Source organism: Quercus suber, unplaced genomic scaffold (assembly GCF_002906115.3).
Source record: "Quercus suber isolate HL8 unplaced genomic scaffold, Cork oak 2.0 scaffold_7, whole genome shotgun sequence".
Taxonomy (NCBI): domain Eukaryota; kingdom Viridiplantae; phylum Streptophyta; class Magnoliopsida; order Fagales; family Fagaceae; genus Quercus; species Quercus suber.
The window spans coordinates 7,139-25,655 of NW_027069473.1; the positions used below are offsets into that span (position 1 = coordinate 7,139).

General features: G+C 31.7%; 1 protein-coding gene and 1 long non-coding RNA gene across 2 annotated transcripts; one reads left to right on the forward strand and one right to left on the reverse strand.

The window, feature by feature from the left end:
* Positions 1-455: 455 nt before the first annotated feature.
* On the reverse strand, positions 456-2,791 carry LOC112026804 (zinc finger BED domain-containing protein RICESLEEPER 2-like). The gene is made up of 5 exons (XM_065774731.1): positions 2,112-2,791; positions 1,371-1,936; positions 1,049-1,249; positions 679-984; positions 456-580 (listed from the first exon to the last, which is right to left on the reverse strand). Exons 1-5 carry the CDS (start codon positions 2,789-2,791, stop codon positions 456-458), a joined length of 1,878 nt encoding a protein of 625 aa, XP_065630803.1.
* A 9,290-nt stretch (positions 2,792-12,081) lies between these two features.
* Positions 12,082-12,558, forward strand: LOC136067773 (uncharacterized). Its single transcript, XR_010629192.1, has 2 exons — positions 12,082-12,167; positions 12,385-12,558. It is a non-coding gene; the product is annotated as an uncharacterized LOC136067773 (long non-coding RNA).
* The last annotated feature ends 5,959 nt before the right edge of the window (positions 12,559-18,517 follow it).

Below are 18,517 nucleotides of genomic sequence, written 5' to 3' on the forward strand. Positions count from 1 at the left end.
TAGACTATAATAGAAATTCTATCTTGAAAAAAAAAAAATTAAGAGTACTGGCTAGGGATGGCAATGGGGCGGGGCGGGCCGAAGGATGGGATCTTCGTCCCCGCCCCACATGGTTGTTGCCCTTCCCCGTCCCTGCCCTGCCTCGGGGTGCGGGGCATACTACCTTGCCCCATCCCCGCCCCTTGGGGCCCCACGGGGACCCGCCCCGCCCCTAATACAATTTTATATATATAAATAAATTTTTTGCTACAATAATATAAATTACAACAAAACAAAATGTTTTAAAATCCAAGCATTTAAATAAACCAAGTACTTAAATAGTCTAATACGTAACAACATAATTCAAAATTTCTTATAACAAAATAAAAAATTTCTTTGCATGATCAAAATCATCAAGGATAATTAACTAGTTCTTTAACAAAATAAACAGTGTCTCATAACAAAATAAAAATTGACTAGTTCTTTAAGAATGATATTTGCTTTCGCCCAATGTAGTGACAACTTTCTTCTTCATCATCAGAATCATCAAGGATGTTTTGGAATGTATTAGCTTCAATTCCTTCTACAATAGATGAAAGGCCTAAAAAAGTAAAACAAATTCAATCAAACAATTGAAAAATACAATGAAGAATGCAGCAACATAAATCATTAAATTGATTAACTAGTAAATTTGATTACCTTTGATTTCAGCCCATAACCAATTTTGAGCACACATCAATGCCTCCACGGTCTTTGCATGAAGTTTACTACGCTGTAGACTTTGCAGCCTACCACTTGTGCTAAATGCTGACTCCGAAGCAACAGTTGACACTGGAATGGCGATGATATCCCTTGCAATACGTTGCAAAGTAGGATACTTAGGCCCATTAGATTTCCACCGTGCCAAAATATCAAACTCCAAAGTTCTTGGCATTAGATCATCCTCAAGGTAATGCTCCAACTCCAATTTAATATTCCCACCCCTTTTTTTTCTGACTAAGATATCTTTCAAAGTCCATAAGGGAATCATCAACTTGTGGATCCTCACTTACACAAGTGCCATGAGTACCTTCCCTACCCATTCTCCCAGAAGTATAGTCACGAATCATTTCATAACAAGTATCTCTAACATTTTGAATTTCATTTTCAGCTTCGTCACCATAAATAAGAGGAAAATAATATTCCAACAATTCAATCTTATATCTTGGGTCCAAAATGTTTGCCACAACCATAACACCATGAATCACATTCCAATAACAGTCAAATTTTTCTAACATTTTAAATGCCATACTCCTAATCATATCACTTGGGCTTGTGAACCAAGGATTCAAAGCTATTTTTATTTCACACACCTTAGGAAAAAAAAAGATTAGCTGTAGGATATGAGGTACCTGAGAATAGCTCTGTAACCTTGTAAAACAATGTCAGTCTCTCACATATACTACTTGCCATCTCCCATTCTTCCTTTTTTGGAATGCACTTATAAGATGACTCCCATTGGCTCAATCGAAAAAAGACATCTCTATACTCTATAGCAGTAGAAAGCATAAGATAGGTAGAGTTCCAGCAAGTCTTACAATCAAGGGCTAGTTCTTTGGTACATTCAATATGTAATTGTCGAGCCGTATCTGTAAACTGTTGCCTTCTTTTTGTTGATCCCGTCCAAAATCCCACACTCTCACGAACCTTCTCAATGCATGATCCAATAACATTCAATCCATTCTGAATAATAAAATTAAGAACATGTGCTGCACAACGCATATGCAACATTAATCCACGCATAACAAGTGTACTACGTTGAAGCTTGTCTAATATAATATTTATAACTGCATCATTGGTACTGCAATTGTCCACTATCATAATAGATAACTTCCTATCAATGTTCCATTCCAACAAGGTTTGTAAAAGGACATCAAAAAGTACTTCTTTTGTATGTGGAGATGGCACATAAATAAACCTAAAATAAGAAATTTAAATTATTATAACTAACAATGAAATAAGTTCATACAATATTTGAAAATAATTTAAAATAAAAAAATGAATATATACTTAAAAAAAAATGTACATCATAACTCGGCTTTATAATCTCCACAAATCATCAATGAAGTGTATGTGCCGTTACAACCATAAACCCTCGCTTTTTGTTTTGTGAAGTCCACATATCAGTGGTAATAGCAATTCTACTGCAATTCTTTTCTATTTCATGCATTGATTTCTCCCTTTCATGATCATAGATACCCATAATGTCCTTTTTTATTGTGTTCCTACAAACCATCTTGAACAATGGTTGAAGAGAAGTTGAATATCTTCTAAAGCCAATGTGATCAACTATAGAAAGGGGATACTCATGCAAGATGATCATACGAGCAAGTTCTTTTCTTGATTCATCTTGATCAAAATGATAAGCATTCACACCTGCCATTGAGTCCACATTATGTTGATCCCTCACCAAAATATTTTGTTTCATATCCCTAATGTCCTTAAACTTTTTCCTAGGACATATTTTTAAGTGGTCATGCAAATGTCTAGTACCATTTTTAGACCCCCCTACAAGCAATCTTGTACAATAGTTGCACTCAGCTTTGTCTTTTCCATCAACTTTCCTTTTCTTAAAATGATTCCACGCAACTGATTTCAACCTCCCTCGTTCCTCAGTTATCTCATTGTTAGGTTGGGCTTGGGCATCTTCCGGCCTATCCAACGGAGTTGAACAGGTGGTTGTATTATCTTCATCTACCATCATTGGAGATTGATGGCTGCCAATGGGTGTAATAGATGGATTGGAGTTACCATTGTTTTCACTTGAAGTCATTCCTAACAAAATTGTTTATGATAATTTATTAACTTAGCAATAATAAAAAAGTAATATACATATACCAAAACCTAAGCTAGAAGTCTCCAACACAAACAATGTAGAACAATGTAAAAGATAAACTTATATCATTTATGAAAAAATTCAAGTAAATTAAACCGTGTGTGATGCTTTCACACATTTCAAGAAAAAATTATATGGATAGAATGATATAGATATAAGTATTTAACCACATTAACAAAGATAAAGTCTTCAAGATTATTAATTAAATAATTTTCAAAAAATGTACCTCTATCACATAGTAATTAGTAAAGAAAAAAATAAGTTGGATATAAACATACAAATTTAACCCAATGCACACAATCAAATCCAACTGTGGGGCCGAATATATCAACAACACTAAAAAACAAATATATTATAGTCATTTGATTGAAAAACATGAAACAATGTGAATATATATATATATATATATATATATATTTGAAACATTTGGAAACATGATAAAAAGCAAAATGATTGAAAAACATGAAACAATGTGAATATATATATATATATATATATATATATTTGAAACATTTGGAAACATGATAAAAAGCAAACCTACTGCCTACAGGAAGCACTAAGTAAGTGACTAGCCTTTTTTTTTTCCTTTCAACCGTGCTTCTTTAATAGCTACAAACAAAAATACAAATTTTAAATAGAAAAAAAGAACCAAAACTCAAACTGAAAAAGAACCTGACAGGGCTATAGAGAAGGGAAAAGAGGAATAAAAGGAATGAGATGAACTATCCAAAACATACCTACTGGCTATAGGAAGCACAAAGTAAGTGACCAGCCTTTTTTTTTTTTTCCTTTCAATCGTGCTTCTTTAATAGCTACAAACAAAAATACTAATTTTAAATAGAAAAAAATAACCAAAACTCAAACTGAAAAAGAACCTGACAGGGCTATAGAGAACAAATTTAAGAAAGACTAAAACAAATTACAAAAGGAATGAGATGAATCTAAAAAGTAAGAAGCAACATCTTGGACTTGGAGACTTGGAGTGGAGTTTGGATTAAAATTGAAAAACATGTATAGGCTATAGAGAAGGGAGAAGGGTCAGTGGCAATAGCAATAGGTTTAGAATAAAAAATATTTTATCTCATGTCTTGTGTTTCACTTTAAATATTAGTAATTTAGTGTTTACTAAATTTACAATTATAGTCCTTATTAGTGCGGGACGAGACGAGGATAAAAATACTAAACTCATCCCCGCCTCGCCCCGGGTTGCGGGGACAAAATATTGCCCCCTCCCCGCCCCACCACCTTTGCAGGGCGAGGAAAACCCGTGCGGGTGGGGCGGGGCGGGTCAAAGCGGGGCGGGGCAAAATTGACATCCCTAGTACTGGCATCAGACATTAGCTTTTTTGCAAAGACGCATCGGTGTGATAGACTTTTCCTTTGGTTTTCTGCTTTTAGTATTTGTGAAATCAAGAACTGCTTTGACTCATTCTAATTAGATACAAACCTTTAAATTTATAAGCAATGAGTTCCTTGAATCCATGATAAAGAATTTGAATAAACCATATGAAAGAAAAAAATAAAAACTTATTGAAAATTTATTGTTGATATATGAATCAATTTATAGGCTCTATAAAAGTTAATTCCAAAGAAGACGAAAACATACCCTTTTTAAGTTGGTCTTGTTTTCTGGTCAAAACAAGGTTGGTCTTGTCTAAGAAATTGAAATTTTAAAGTGAACATTATTTAATATATATTGTCTTTCAAATAAATAAAAATAAAAATTTTGAAAATTGGCAATCGTAATTAGAACTCTAATGAAAAATGAATAAGGATTCTTAAAAGAATAAAATAAAATGAAAAATGAGTATAGAATTTGTAAATAAAATAAACAATAATTTTTTTAAATACAGTATATAAAATATTGTATTCATTAATTTTTTTTAAAATGATCTTTTCTAAAATGAAATATAGCGGACTCCTATATAAGGATGCTATATATTTTGACTAACATAAAATAAAGAAATAAGTCCCTAAGATTTCAATTTTCTAAAAATTACATTAAAAAATTAAAAAAACAATAGATAAACATTGATCATATATATTCTGTCTTGCATCATCTTTTTTTTGGAACACAAAGTCATGCCAGCCACCACCTAAAGGTTCTTTGGGTAGGTAATTCTTTTCACTGAATTTAGAACAGAAAAATTATGCAAAATAATATAGTACTACTAGTTGATTGTCGTGGTGGGTTTAAAGAATTGAGATATAGAGCTATTGTGTATATCTGTCTGAGTCACTGTGCCAACATAACTTGTTTTTGTCAGAAGAAGCGCACACACACACAAAGGAGTCAGAGAGAATCAGGTGCTTCATACGTGGTTCTTATTGCTAACAAAAAAAGTTCAGGTACTATTTTTGGTCTGTGGATATTTATTTTTGCAGGCACGGTCATCAGGTTTCCTAATTTGGAAACCTTAGGGAACGGAAAAGAAACCAAGCTCTCACTTTCCATTTTCTCCTCGTTTGTATTGACACGTGGCACGGTCCCTGCTTAGTCGGTAGGCAATACAAGAACTTGGCTCGAGTGACGCAGTTCTTATTGGTGACAATCAAAGTACCAAATATACCCTTTTTAGTTGTTTGTAAAGTACGAAATGACTAGAATATCCTTGTCAACATAGTACTTGGTTGTTGTTTTTTTTTTTAATCATAGTTGGATGTGACAGAGACCACTAAGGTTAATTATTGTCGTAGATACTATTAGTCTAATTTGACTGAATGATCTTCTTAAAAAAAAATATATATATATTTTGACTGAATGAGATTGAAGATAAAATGTGAAGCCTACTGTATGTAGCCACCTGTATTGATTTTGCACTTGCTCGCCATTGCTTTCTTCGCCTCTAGACTAGTCTTCACCGTTAATCTGATCTTCTTTCCTTAATTTATGTTATCAACATGAAACAAAGGATAAGATTGCTTAATACAATTTTATATTGTGATTACTACTATTACTGAATGAATAAAATTTAGTTACAAAATTAGTAACCGTACTTAATATATTTTTATTAAAGATAAATTTTGACAAATCCACCATTAGATTATATCATCTTCTTATACCCTTGCTGTTTGCAAAATTTCTAAAAAATTAAAGATTAATAGCTATATCATCAATAAATTGTTTAAATTAAAAACTTTGTAATTTAAAATTATGCGTAAAATATAAGCTTATAGGATCATATAGAAAATAATATTCAGTTGATACAAAATTTGACATATGTATTAAGGGCATAAAGAACATGCAATTTAATAGATAGATTTTCAAAATATATAATAATGTTTATCTTTTTAGTAAGGTTGTAATTTTAGGCTACAATCAATTTTGTAACTAAATTTTGTCAACATATTAATCTTAAGTATTTATCTTTTGGACAAAGTTTAGCTTAAAGATGCGTATAAGCTTGTGATAATGGATAAAGACACTCACCACTAGGAGATCTTTTCAGGTAATTGGGTTTGGAAGTCAGCCACTTTGCCTAAAATACGATGTTTCTTATGACAATGTCTTCATAATAGTATACTTGTTAGAGAGCTACTTGCTGCTAGGGGTTTAGTTATTCCCCACTCCTGCCCTTTATGTGGTGTTGCTTCGGAATCAATTATTTATACTTTAAGGGACTGTTCACAAGCTCGTGCCTTTTGGGATTCTTTTCCCCTTCCCCTCCATCTGAATTTATTTTATGGTGCATCTCTCTCAGATTAGCTTAGGCTTAATTACATTTCACATCAGATATCAGCTTCGAGTATAAGATGGGGTATTGTATTCTCCTTTGGTGTTTGGAGTCTCGGCTTCAACGAAACCAGGTGGTGTTTAAAGACCATAACACCCGCATCTCTCTAAGATAGAGACTTTAGCCAAAGCTTCTGAATTTACGTATCTTGGACTGAATGACAGGGTGAGGTGTTCCATAATCCCCATTCAGGTTCGATGGTTCCATTCCCTAGATGATTGGTTTAAATTGAATACTGATGGATCCTCAATGGGCAACCCAGGTAGAACAGGTGGAGGCAGTATCATTCGAAACTCTCATGGAGATTGGGTAAGTGGCTATGCCAGAGCTATTGGCTACACCACTAGTGTCATGGCTGAGTTATGGGCACTTTGGGATGGAATCAATCATTGCATTGAATTATGTCTAAATAATGTTGTGATTGAGCTGGATGCAAAGATAGTGGTTGACATGATTCAGAAAAATGAGGGGAATTCAAATACTAACGATGTCATCTTGGCTGACTGCAAAGAGGGGTTGCAGAAAATTCCATTCAACACCGTTATAGGGGGGGCAAACAAGTGTGCTGACGCCCTTGCTAGGAGAGGTGCTTTGCTTTCTCAAGATTTTGTAATTTTTCAATCCCCCCAGCTGATGTGGTGTTGTTGGTTAGCCTTGATGTTGCAAGCACTTTGTATGACCGTTGTTGCTCCTCTATTTATCTTTCATAGTTAATAAAATTTTTTCCATGTTTACCAAAAAAAAAAAAAAAAAAAGATACTAGATTAGCCTAATTTGACAGAACGCGATTAAAGATAAAATGCATAGCCTAGTTTATGTAGCCACTTGTATTGATTTTGTAGTTACTCGCTATTGCTTTCTTCACCACTAGACTCTAGTCTTCGCCGTTGATTTGATTTAGCATTCTCAAAAAAAAAAAAAAAACAAAACAAAACAAAACAAAGGATAAGATTGATTAATACAGTTTTATATTGTGATTTACAAGTCATGGAATCATGTATTTTTTTTTTTTTTTTTATGAACACAGAATCATGTTATTATCTTCAATAAAACTCTCTCTCTCTCTCTCTCTCTCTCTCTCTCTCTCTCTCTATATATATATATATATATTTATGTTTAGAGATTATAAATTTGTCGTATACTACTATTACTATATATGAACATGCAAAATTGGTTGTAACTTTCGGCTACAACCATACTCAATATATTTTTATTAGAGGTAAATTTTGACAAATCCACCATTAAATTATATCATCTTCTTATATCCTCGCTACTTGCAAAATTTCTAGAAAATTAAATATTAATAGCTATATAATCAATAAATTATTTAAATTGAAAGTATTGTAGTTTAAAATTATATGTAAAATATAATCTTATAGATCATATAGAAAATAATATTTGATTGACACAAAATTTGACATATGTATCAAGGGCATAAAGAACATACAATTTAATGGATAGATTTTCAAAATATATAATAATGTTTATTTTTTTAGTAACGTTGTAGTTTTAGGCTACAACCGATTTTGTAGATAAACTTTGTCAACATATTAATCTTAAGTAATTATTTTTTGGACAACTTTTAGCTATAAAATTGGTTGTAGCATTAGACTGCAACCTTACTTAATAAAATAAACATTATTATATATTTTGAAAATCTAACCGTTGAATTACATGTTCTTTACTTTCTTAATACACATGTCAAATTTTGTGTTAATTGGATATATTATTTACTATCTGATCTATAAGTTTATATTCTATGCATAATTTTAAATTATAAAAACTTGTAATTTAAATAATTTATTGATGACATGACTATTGATTTTTAATCTTCTAGAACTTTTGCAAGCATGGAGGATATAATAAGAATATGTAATCCAATTGTGGATTTTTAAAATTCACCTCCAATAAAAAAATATTGAGTAAGGTTGTAACCTAAGTTTACAACCAATTTTGTGGCTAAACTTTATCCTTTTTTTTAGAGATTTAATTTTAAGTAAGATGTTGAGAAAATTAATCTATTCTTTTTTAGCACTTGATTTTAAGTTTGTAATAATATATTAAGAATCACTTTGAGAAATCACATCAAGAGTTTTTTTTAAAAACTATTTTTACTCAAGTATTTTACATTTTAAAATAATGGAAATAATCTTGATAAATTACAAATTTAATATTGTTATTAAACAAGAAAATTATTAACAAAAAGTATGCCTAATGTATTAAAGGGTGTACTAGCCATCAAATAATTGGAAAAATCTCTCTCATGCGCCTAGCGCATAAGATACCAGCTCCAAATGACCAGCCCCATAAAAATTTCACATTATTTTAAAATAGTAAAGTTGACAAGTGGATGAATCCACATCAAAGTCATTATTTCTTATAATGGACTAAAGCCTTTACTTAAACCAAACAAAATGATCGTATATTATATATAATAATAGGTTTGGTTAATGAGACTCTTACGGCACATGTTAAATTATAACAAATACCCAATTATGAGTTAATATACACACATTTTGAAAAGGGGAAGAACATATTTATCCCATAAACCCGAAGGTTCTAGGTTTGATTCACCATACTACTAGCCAATGATATTTTCAAGGTATCTCATGAGTAAAGAATGGAATAGTCTAACCATAGACTGAGACACCACATCTTTCTTCCTTAACATGTGCACTAAGTGTCCATTTGGTAAATATTATTTTTGCCAACTTATTTTACTATTCAGTTTATTTTTGCTACTATTCATAAGTCCCACTGCACTTTTTGGTACTATTCATGGGTCTCATTGTACTATTTTAGCTAACTTTTACCTATATCTATAGTACTTTCAGCAAAAAGTTTTCAATTTCAACAAAATAAATGGATCTCAAACAAACACTAAATGTCTGTTTGGCTTAGGAGTGTGCATGGGTCGGGTTGGGTCGGGTTGAGGGGATTTTTTGACCCAACCCACCATGGTGAGTCAAAAAAAATTCAACCCAACCCAACCCATCACATAAGTCCAACCCAACCCACATGGGTCGGGTTGAACCCATGGGTTTGATAAATTTTTTATTTTTTTATTATTAAATTGAGTAGAAAAAAAATATAAATATTAATATATTAAAAATACCTAAAGATTAGTATCAATGAAACTCCTTAAAAGCAAATAACACTAATGACTAAATAACAATAGTAATTTATTAGGGTTTGTGTGAACTAATTGACTTTTATATAAGATAGGAAAAATTGGTTATTTAAAAAAATTATTAATATATATATATATATATATATATATATGTATATATTAAATTAATATTAGTAGGAGGAACCGAGAAAGTGCTGCTCTACAGCTGGTTTTTTGAAAAATTTATTTTATATATATATATATAAGTGCCCTACAGTTGATTTTTTTTTTAATTATTAAATATATAATATATTTAAAATATTTATTAAATATGGGTGGGTCGGGTCGGGTTTGGCGGGTTTGTAATTTTATGACCTAAACCCAACCCAACCCGTTATAATTTATTTTTTTTTTAACCCAACCCAACCCACCAAGCCTTAAAAACCAACCCAACCCGTCGGGTCGGGTTTTGCAGGTTGGTGGGTTTTCTGCACACCCTTAGTTTGGCTAACTTATTTTTTGCCAACTTATTTTACTATTTAGCTTATTTTTGCTACTATTTATGAGTCTCATTGCACTTTTTTGTACTATTCATAGGTCTCACTGTACTATTTCAACTAACATTTAGCTTAATCTACATATTTTCAGCAAAAAATTTTCAATTTCAGCAAAATAAGTATATCCCAAACAGATCCTAAATTAGCTAATTAACAAAAGCTGTTATAATTAAAGAACAACTGGTCTCACACTTTTTTTTTGGGTTAATATTAAACTAAATTCATGTGATTATCATTAAAGCTAGTTTGCCCAAAGTTTTTTTTTTTTTAAATACTTTATTCAACTTATTTGACCTATATACAACTTTAAAAATATATACTTTTTAAAAATGTACAATTTTATTTTTGTTGGGCATATTTATTAAGCCCAATAAATTAATGAAAATAAATTTTTTCCAAATGAGGAAAATTAAAGAAGACTCTAGGAGTAATGAGGTACTCACTCCACTTCTTTTTATTTATTTTATTTTATTTATAAACTACAACAAAATTTACAACTTGTTGAGATGATAGACTGCGATTAGTGAAACATTCTTTTCATTAAAACTATCACCATCACTTCTAATGTAAATTAATCAATTACAACATGTCACCTCAACAATTATGAAAAATATTATCTTTAGACTTTATATATATATATATATATAAGAAAATGGTGTTCTACCTTTTGGTTAGACTTTTCTATTCATTATTCATAAGGCATACCAAAAATCCTATGGACCAAAACACCAATCAATTAGTGAAACATTCTTTTCATTAAAACTATCACCATCACTTCTAATGTAAATTAATCAATTACAACCTATCACCTCAACAATTATGAAAAATATTATCTTTACACTTTATATATATAAAAAAATGGTGTTCTACCTTTTGGTCAGACTTTTTTATTCATTATTCATAAGGCATCCCAAAAACCTTAGAGTGTTAAATGATTTTTTTTTTTTAATAGAGTATTTCAACCTATAACATCCAAACTTGATGATAGTTCTTTATTATGAAACAAAATACCGATCAGTTTTTAGTGCAGACAAATATTGAATTTCATATATCTTTTTTGATGGCGAATTTCATATATTTTATTCACCTATAAAAAACTTTACTAATAAACCTAATTGAAACCTTCCCGTTAAATGAAACTTAAAAGCTAAAACCTCCGTACCATGATCAGTACTATATTATATCCTACACCCAAAAATGGGTAAGGAATTAATCCGTAAATTGGTTATATTGACCAGTCCAGTCCACGAGGTAAATACTTAAAAGTATAAACTAACCCAAGTTGGATTAGGCATTGCCATTATTTCTATCTAAAAACAAACCCATCTTTGGCATTTTTTGTTCACGATGGTAATTTAATGGGAAAACCAAAAATGGTATGGACCACAAATCCATGGTCGCCAGGATATCAGACACGAAAAGCAGCCAAAAGAATCAAGAATTTGATTTGGTCGTCGTTACCTGAAAATGACAGACTCTTGTCACTTTAGCCCCACTAAACTTCACCACTTCTCGGACACACTAGTCATTCTTAAAACACAAAAGGGGCAATGTTGTCTGATCACAAATTTCAAAAGCAAGAAGTTCCCAAAAATAGGAACTACAGTGTACGTATCCAAAGACCCACGCGTCAGTGATCTACAAGATGGACGGCTAATTGTAATTGGACACAATTGAATTAATAAATTCCATCACCGAACCACATGATTGGTCCACGTGTCCAAGAGACAAAACCACTAGCGGTTTTGTACACTGCAAATAAAAAACCAGTGGTTTCGCTCCCCGCATAGTCGCATACACTTTCCTTATATAGCTTGCTGCCTATGATGTTATTCTCAGTACGGCCAAAACTCTCAAACGTTATTTGAAACCTCGGTTTGTCTCCACTAGTTCATAGTTCATACCTTTACCAAGTAAGCTCTTTTTATTACTATTATTCTTTCCTTTATTATCTCTCTCCCTCTCTCTCTTTTTCTTTATCTCTTTGTTTGTTCTCATTCTTTTCTCGGAAAATTTTTTGTTTCTTTCTTTCTTTGTATTTTAGATTCTCACACTTTCTCGGAAAATTTCTCTGCTTGTTTTTGGTGTTTTTTTTTTTTGGATCATTTTTTTACTTGTCATCCGATCTAGAACCACAACTAAGAATAGAGAAAAAAGAATATATAAATCTCTCTCTCTCCCCTCTCTAGCTGAGTGCTTGACTAGTAATTTGAATTTCTTACTTACATATTTACGTTTTTGTTTTTTTTTTTCTGTTTTTATAGAGAAGAAAAAAAAAAGGAGGAAAAACTAGGGTTAGAGAAAGAGAGAGAGAGAGAGGGATGGGGAGGGGGAAGATTGTGATAAGGAGGATCGACAATTCGACGAGCAGGCAAGTGACGTTTTCGAAGCGGAGGAACGGGTTGTTGAAGAAGGCGAAGGAGCTGGCGATTCTTTGCGACGCCGAGGTTGGAGTCATGATCTTCTCAAGCACTGGCAAGCTCTATGAATTCTCCAGCACCAGGTCCTAGCTCTTCTTAAGATCTTCTTCTTCTTTTTTATTTATTTTTTCGTTTATTAAATTTTTATTTATTTAGATTATATGTTTGATTCTTTTATTTATTATTATTGTTATTGTTGTTGATAATGGCATTAGTACCATAGCTTGATATTTGTGTATTTCTTGATTTTTTTTTTACTCGAATGTGTCCATAATTGGTAATTATAATTCGATTTTCGATAATTGGTAATTATAATACAAATATGTTGTGTAGTAATTTTAAAAGGATATGGGAAATTTGATTTATTATAAGATTAGAGACGTTTTAAATGGTTTGCAAGTGAGCTAAGTTTAAAGTTGGATTGTGATTTTATGATGGAGAACTAGCGCATGATCATGCATGTATTAAAATGCTTGAAATTATTGTTGGCGGAATGTAGTATTGTTTTGCTTAAACAAAAAAGTAAGATAGTACACTTTCACTTAGTCTCCTTTTCTTTTTCCCATCATTGAGATCTAATGTCATTTATTTATTTGTTAACGTACTAAAATGCTTAATATATTTATTTGTTAACGTACTAAATTTCTTTATATATTAATAATGCAACATGGTCATTTGCTTTTTTGTTCATTGAGATAGATGCGGTCTAATCTCTAGGAATTCTTTATCACATCAATAGCTTTATTAGCTAATTAGGAGAGCTTTTTGGGGGTATGGTAATGTAGAAAAAATCAAATGCTAATGTTCGCATGGAAAAGCCACAAACTTCAATTGCATGATCGATTCATTAAGTGTCATAATTGGAAAAATGTATGGTATGCTCTACGACTTTGATCAAGAGAGATGTTGGGTTAGAGCAACAAGAGGAACAAGGAACTTCATTGCAAGTGTTCGGGTAATATAAGTTGAGGAGTGCTACAGTGTTTGGTGACCTACGGTTTGGAATTTCGTGAACAAGGAACTTCATTAGAAGTGTTCTGTCTAAAATGGATCAATTATGGCTTAGTCATGCCAGTTATCTTAGAGTGATGCATTGATACTCTTTACCTTCAAGTATAAGCTCAAATTTGAGCTCTAAAGGAATGTGGTTTTCTTTTGTTAGAAGATATCAAAAGAAAATCAGTACTACTTTTGCTTTGCCTGCAGCACGCAACTACTTATCAACAGGAATACACTCTCTCTACATATTATGAAATCCTTGTATTTAATTATTGTTGCATGATATTCATAAACTTTCTAGAAAATATTGGAAATTATCCAAGTGACTATATATGAATTCCATCTTTTAAAGCCTTTTGAATGGTCAATATTATACAAATGTTATTTTGATTTATTAGGATTCGGGTTAACATTTATGCTAGTTGTCAACTAATGCAAAGTTGACAACTTTGCTAATATTTTGATAAGGGAAAAACATCAACTTTTTTTCATTGTTCAAAGTTGATAAATATTTTCTCTTTGGTGGCTCAACCTTGTGAGAGCTTGGTGAGCATTTAAGTGGTATCACCTGGCAAGTGGTAAGAAAATGATGATGATGATGATGATGATGATGATGATAGGGTTACCATACAAAGTAAGAAATGGCAAGTGGTGGTAATGGCATGGTGTATGTATATGCATTGGCCGTGTATTGATCAATTCATAGGAGAAGCAGTTGAAGGTACCAACATAGGTTTGCCAAACGGTGATGATCATTGGTGACTGGTAAGGTTGTAGAAACGATGAAAATGGTAGCAGTACAATGGACTGGTGGAGGATTGGAGTTTGGATAGAGGCCATATGTGTCGAAATTCGTACTTATCGGCACTCTAAGTAATTGCATTCTTCTGGATTAATTCACGGATTGTTAAGTGAATTGCTTTGTAGTTAGTCTAGCCCACGAACGTGAATGATACTTGCATGCATGTGCAAGATGCTTTTCCTTTTCCCTTTTATTAGGTATTGTGTTTGATTAGAGAGATAAACGGTTAATATTTGAGCAGTTGGAATTGTGATGGAAATGCTTGCTAAATTTAGGATTTTAAAATGTTCTTTCTTTTTGTTATTTTTCTTGTTTTAAATTTAGGGTTTTTAACTTTTTACTTAATTTCCTTTGCATGATAAAATACATGTGCAAACTAATAAATTAATTTACTAACAAAAAATTATAAAAATTGTACTTATATGATTTTTTTTTCTTTCTATCAGTAAAATATACATATATGTGGTAGATATTGAACTCATAACCTCACCCTTTACCTAATTTTATAAAGAATAGGCTTGCATCATTTGAAATAGAGCTTATTCTATAACTAGTTTGTTGATTTTTTTATATGATTTCCATAAAGCAAAACTAAAACAGAATAATATTCTTTCTAATAGATTTTATAAATAATATTATAGGCAATATGGATTCCTTTCAAACAGTAGATTAGGCAATATTCTCTGCCACCTTTAGACAATGAAGGCATTTCTCTTTGAGCGGGTAGTGCGGTGGATTAGATCAAAGCCTCCAATACGTTCCTTTTGAGAGTGGTAGTTTATCGAAGGGTGATTATGTTGTAAAATAGTGAATGCTCAATTATCAAGATTGATTGTGAAAATATTTTAGGCTTGAGAAAGATCACCAAACTAATCAATAGGAACGAAAAAAATAAATCCAAAAAAAATAGACACAAAACACCAAGAATTTACGTGATTCAGTAATATCCTACATTCACGAGTGACGACAAGAAAATTTCACTATATCAAATGTGGGATAATGCAAATTGGTGTAGAGTCACTCTTACAAACCCAAATCTAAAACACACCCAAATAGTTCTCCCTCTCTTACAAGTACAAACCAAAGAACCAAAGAGAGAGTCACAAAGCAAATCCAAAAGTTGCAACGCACTAAGAGAGAGCAAATCACCAAACCGCAGAACCAAAATCGAGCAGTAATAAACCTCTCTCACTATTCCAAATTACAATCCACAAATATCAAATAACCAAACGAAGAGAGAGCCTTTTTCTCACACACACTCTCTTCTTCTTTTTGTAGTAATACTATGCCTATATAAGAGACTAGAGTTTGTTAGTATATCCAAAACTAAGAAGGACTGGACTTCTTTTCTATACACAAAAGGAGAATCATTCCTAATTCAAATAGAATTCCAAATCAAGTAGTAGACAAGACTTTTAATAAGACTTGATAACTTCAAACAACAGTAACCCAAAATAAATAAAATTCATTTCTAATTCAAATCCAACAAAAAGTTGAGCTCCTAATTCAAGCCAAATTCTATAGATTATTTATTGGAGTAAAAGAAGGAAAATTTACGTAAACCATACGTACGTTTGTTCCAATTAATATAACCTTTTAGAAAAGTTGTAAGTATCTAGTATAGCTACCTAAAAAGTTGAAGAGATGGGCAAAGTTTGTAAGGAAGGTTAAGGTTGCTTCAGTGAAGTTAATCAATGAAACTTGACAAAACTTGTAAGCAACTAAACCTGTCAAGTGCATGTATCTTTGGCTCATTGGCTGCGTGGATGAAGCGATAGGATTGTTTTTAGACCACGGTGTATATCTACCTAAAAGAATTTCATCCAATAATCATGCATGCATGCTCGAGTTCTAAATTATATATATAGGGCCAACCCATAGATATTTGGAGCTGACATTGACAGGTTTAAGATCTAACATCTATATCCTCATAGTGTCGTATCGTCTTACTTTTTTTTAACACTTTATCAAAAGTGGTAAATAAATCTTCTATAGCTAGCCAAAAAAGTCTTTTGCGTGAACCTAAAGTGATGATCTATTAAAACCGTTGAACACGATTACCAGTACTTAAGAAATGTTAATCGAATGAAGTGGCGATAGATAAGTATATCTAGGATAATAGGACAAGTTTGAAACATTAATTATTTATTGTTCTGTTTTGGTCTGCATTTGATTATGTTACATACTTTGGATGTCGAGGAATTTTTGGGTAAATGTGTTTAAAAGGTTCATCAGTTTCTAAAGTGATGGGCGAGGTATTATCCCTGTGCCTCGGTGTGATGCTGTAAATTTTAAAACAAAATTAAGTTACTTTCTCACTTTTATTCAAACGTTTTAAACGGACCACTACCAGTTTACAAATTACAGAATTTACAAAAAAATGTGTATAAATTTTTTTTAAATGGTTTACTAATGTACGCCTCAAAGGCATATTTTAAGTAAAACTCATAATGAAATTGAAATTTGAAAAGATTGTGATTTCAAATCACTTTAGTAAAACCCATAATGAAATTGAAATTTGAAAGGATGGTGGTTTCAAATCACTTATAGACTTGATAATGATTGATGATTCCGCTAGATGCCTTCATGTGTTTATAAAAACTAGTCAAACCCATAATGAAATTGAAATTTGAAAAGATTATGGATTCAAATTACTTTAGTAAAACCCATAATAAAATTGAAATTTGAAAGGATGATGGTATCAAATCACTTATAGACTTGATAATATTTGATGATTCCGTTAGATGCCTTCTTGTGTTTATAAAAACTAAAAAAAAAAAAAAAAAAAAAAAAAGGAATCATATTACGTGGCCTCAACTTTAACTGACATGATTAAAAAAAGTCCAAGATCAGCTCTTAGCTTAAGCTTATTAATGCTTGAGCTAACAATTGAAAGATGAAAGCTGTTACCCTTCTGATGGGAAAATCAATAGTTTCTAGATTTTTTTTTGGGTGGGGGGTGGTTGGTAAAAAAGTTTGCATAAAATCAAAATAGAAGTTAAGTACTAAATAGTATGGGATAAGCTACACCCTTAGCATATACCAATGATTGGCTTACAACTAAGGAAAGTAGCTCTAAGTCAAGCAAAAGAACCATATATAGCAAACAACACATTAATAGAGCTATGTTTCACAACATGAGAGAACGCTTTGTTGAAGTCTATACCTTCTCTTTGACAATAGTCCTTTGCAACCAATAGTGTCTTGAATTTGATTCAATACTTGGAGTTACCTTTTCTTGAAGACCCATTTACAATCAACAATCTTCTTGTGAAGAGAGTAAAACTCCTCACTTATAGTGACAATCCACTAAGCAAATCCTTACCAGAGACAATGTCATAATTAGAAAATTCTTGATCCTTAATATTCTTAGCGACAGGCAAAGCAAAAACTACCAAATCTTTTTAGAGCTATATGTCTACGATGGCCTAGTCTATCTCCTCTCCCTACTAGTAGCAATACTATCTCATCTTTATATTCCTACACCTTATCTGGAATATGTTAAACTGTAGTTCTTTCATGAACTTTATATGAAACTTTAACTTCAAGTTTCACCTGCTTACTAACACCATAGTCTTTTAGGTCTCAATGATCTCTTTTTCATTGATAAAAAAATAGTAGATTCATTGAATTTCATCTCTATTAATAATTGTTCCTAGGAAGTTTGGATATGTACACCATAACTAAATCTTTTACTCTCGATTCCAAGTATAAAAATAAGTACTTATTTTTACCCTTGGCTCGAGTTTACCATCATGTTAAGAGCAATGAAGTACTCTAAAACTAGAGTAATCAATAGGAGTACTAGGCTATACTTAAAATGAATCTTACATTCAATGACAATTAATGGAAACATTGGTGAATACGATTTTAGTTTCCTTTCCAGTTTGTCTATTGAAATGTAATATTTTGGTATCGGTCAATTCTAGCATACCATTTCAAGATTGGCTAAAATGGCTCGGAATGGCTAAGGGGTTGTTTGGTTTTTCAGTTTCTATCACCCATAACTCAAAATTGGTGGGTCCCACAGCTGAGTAGTATG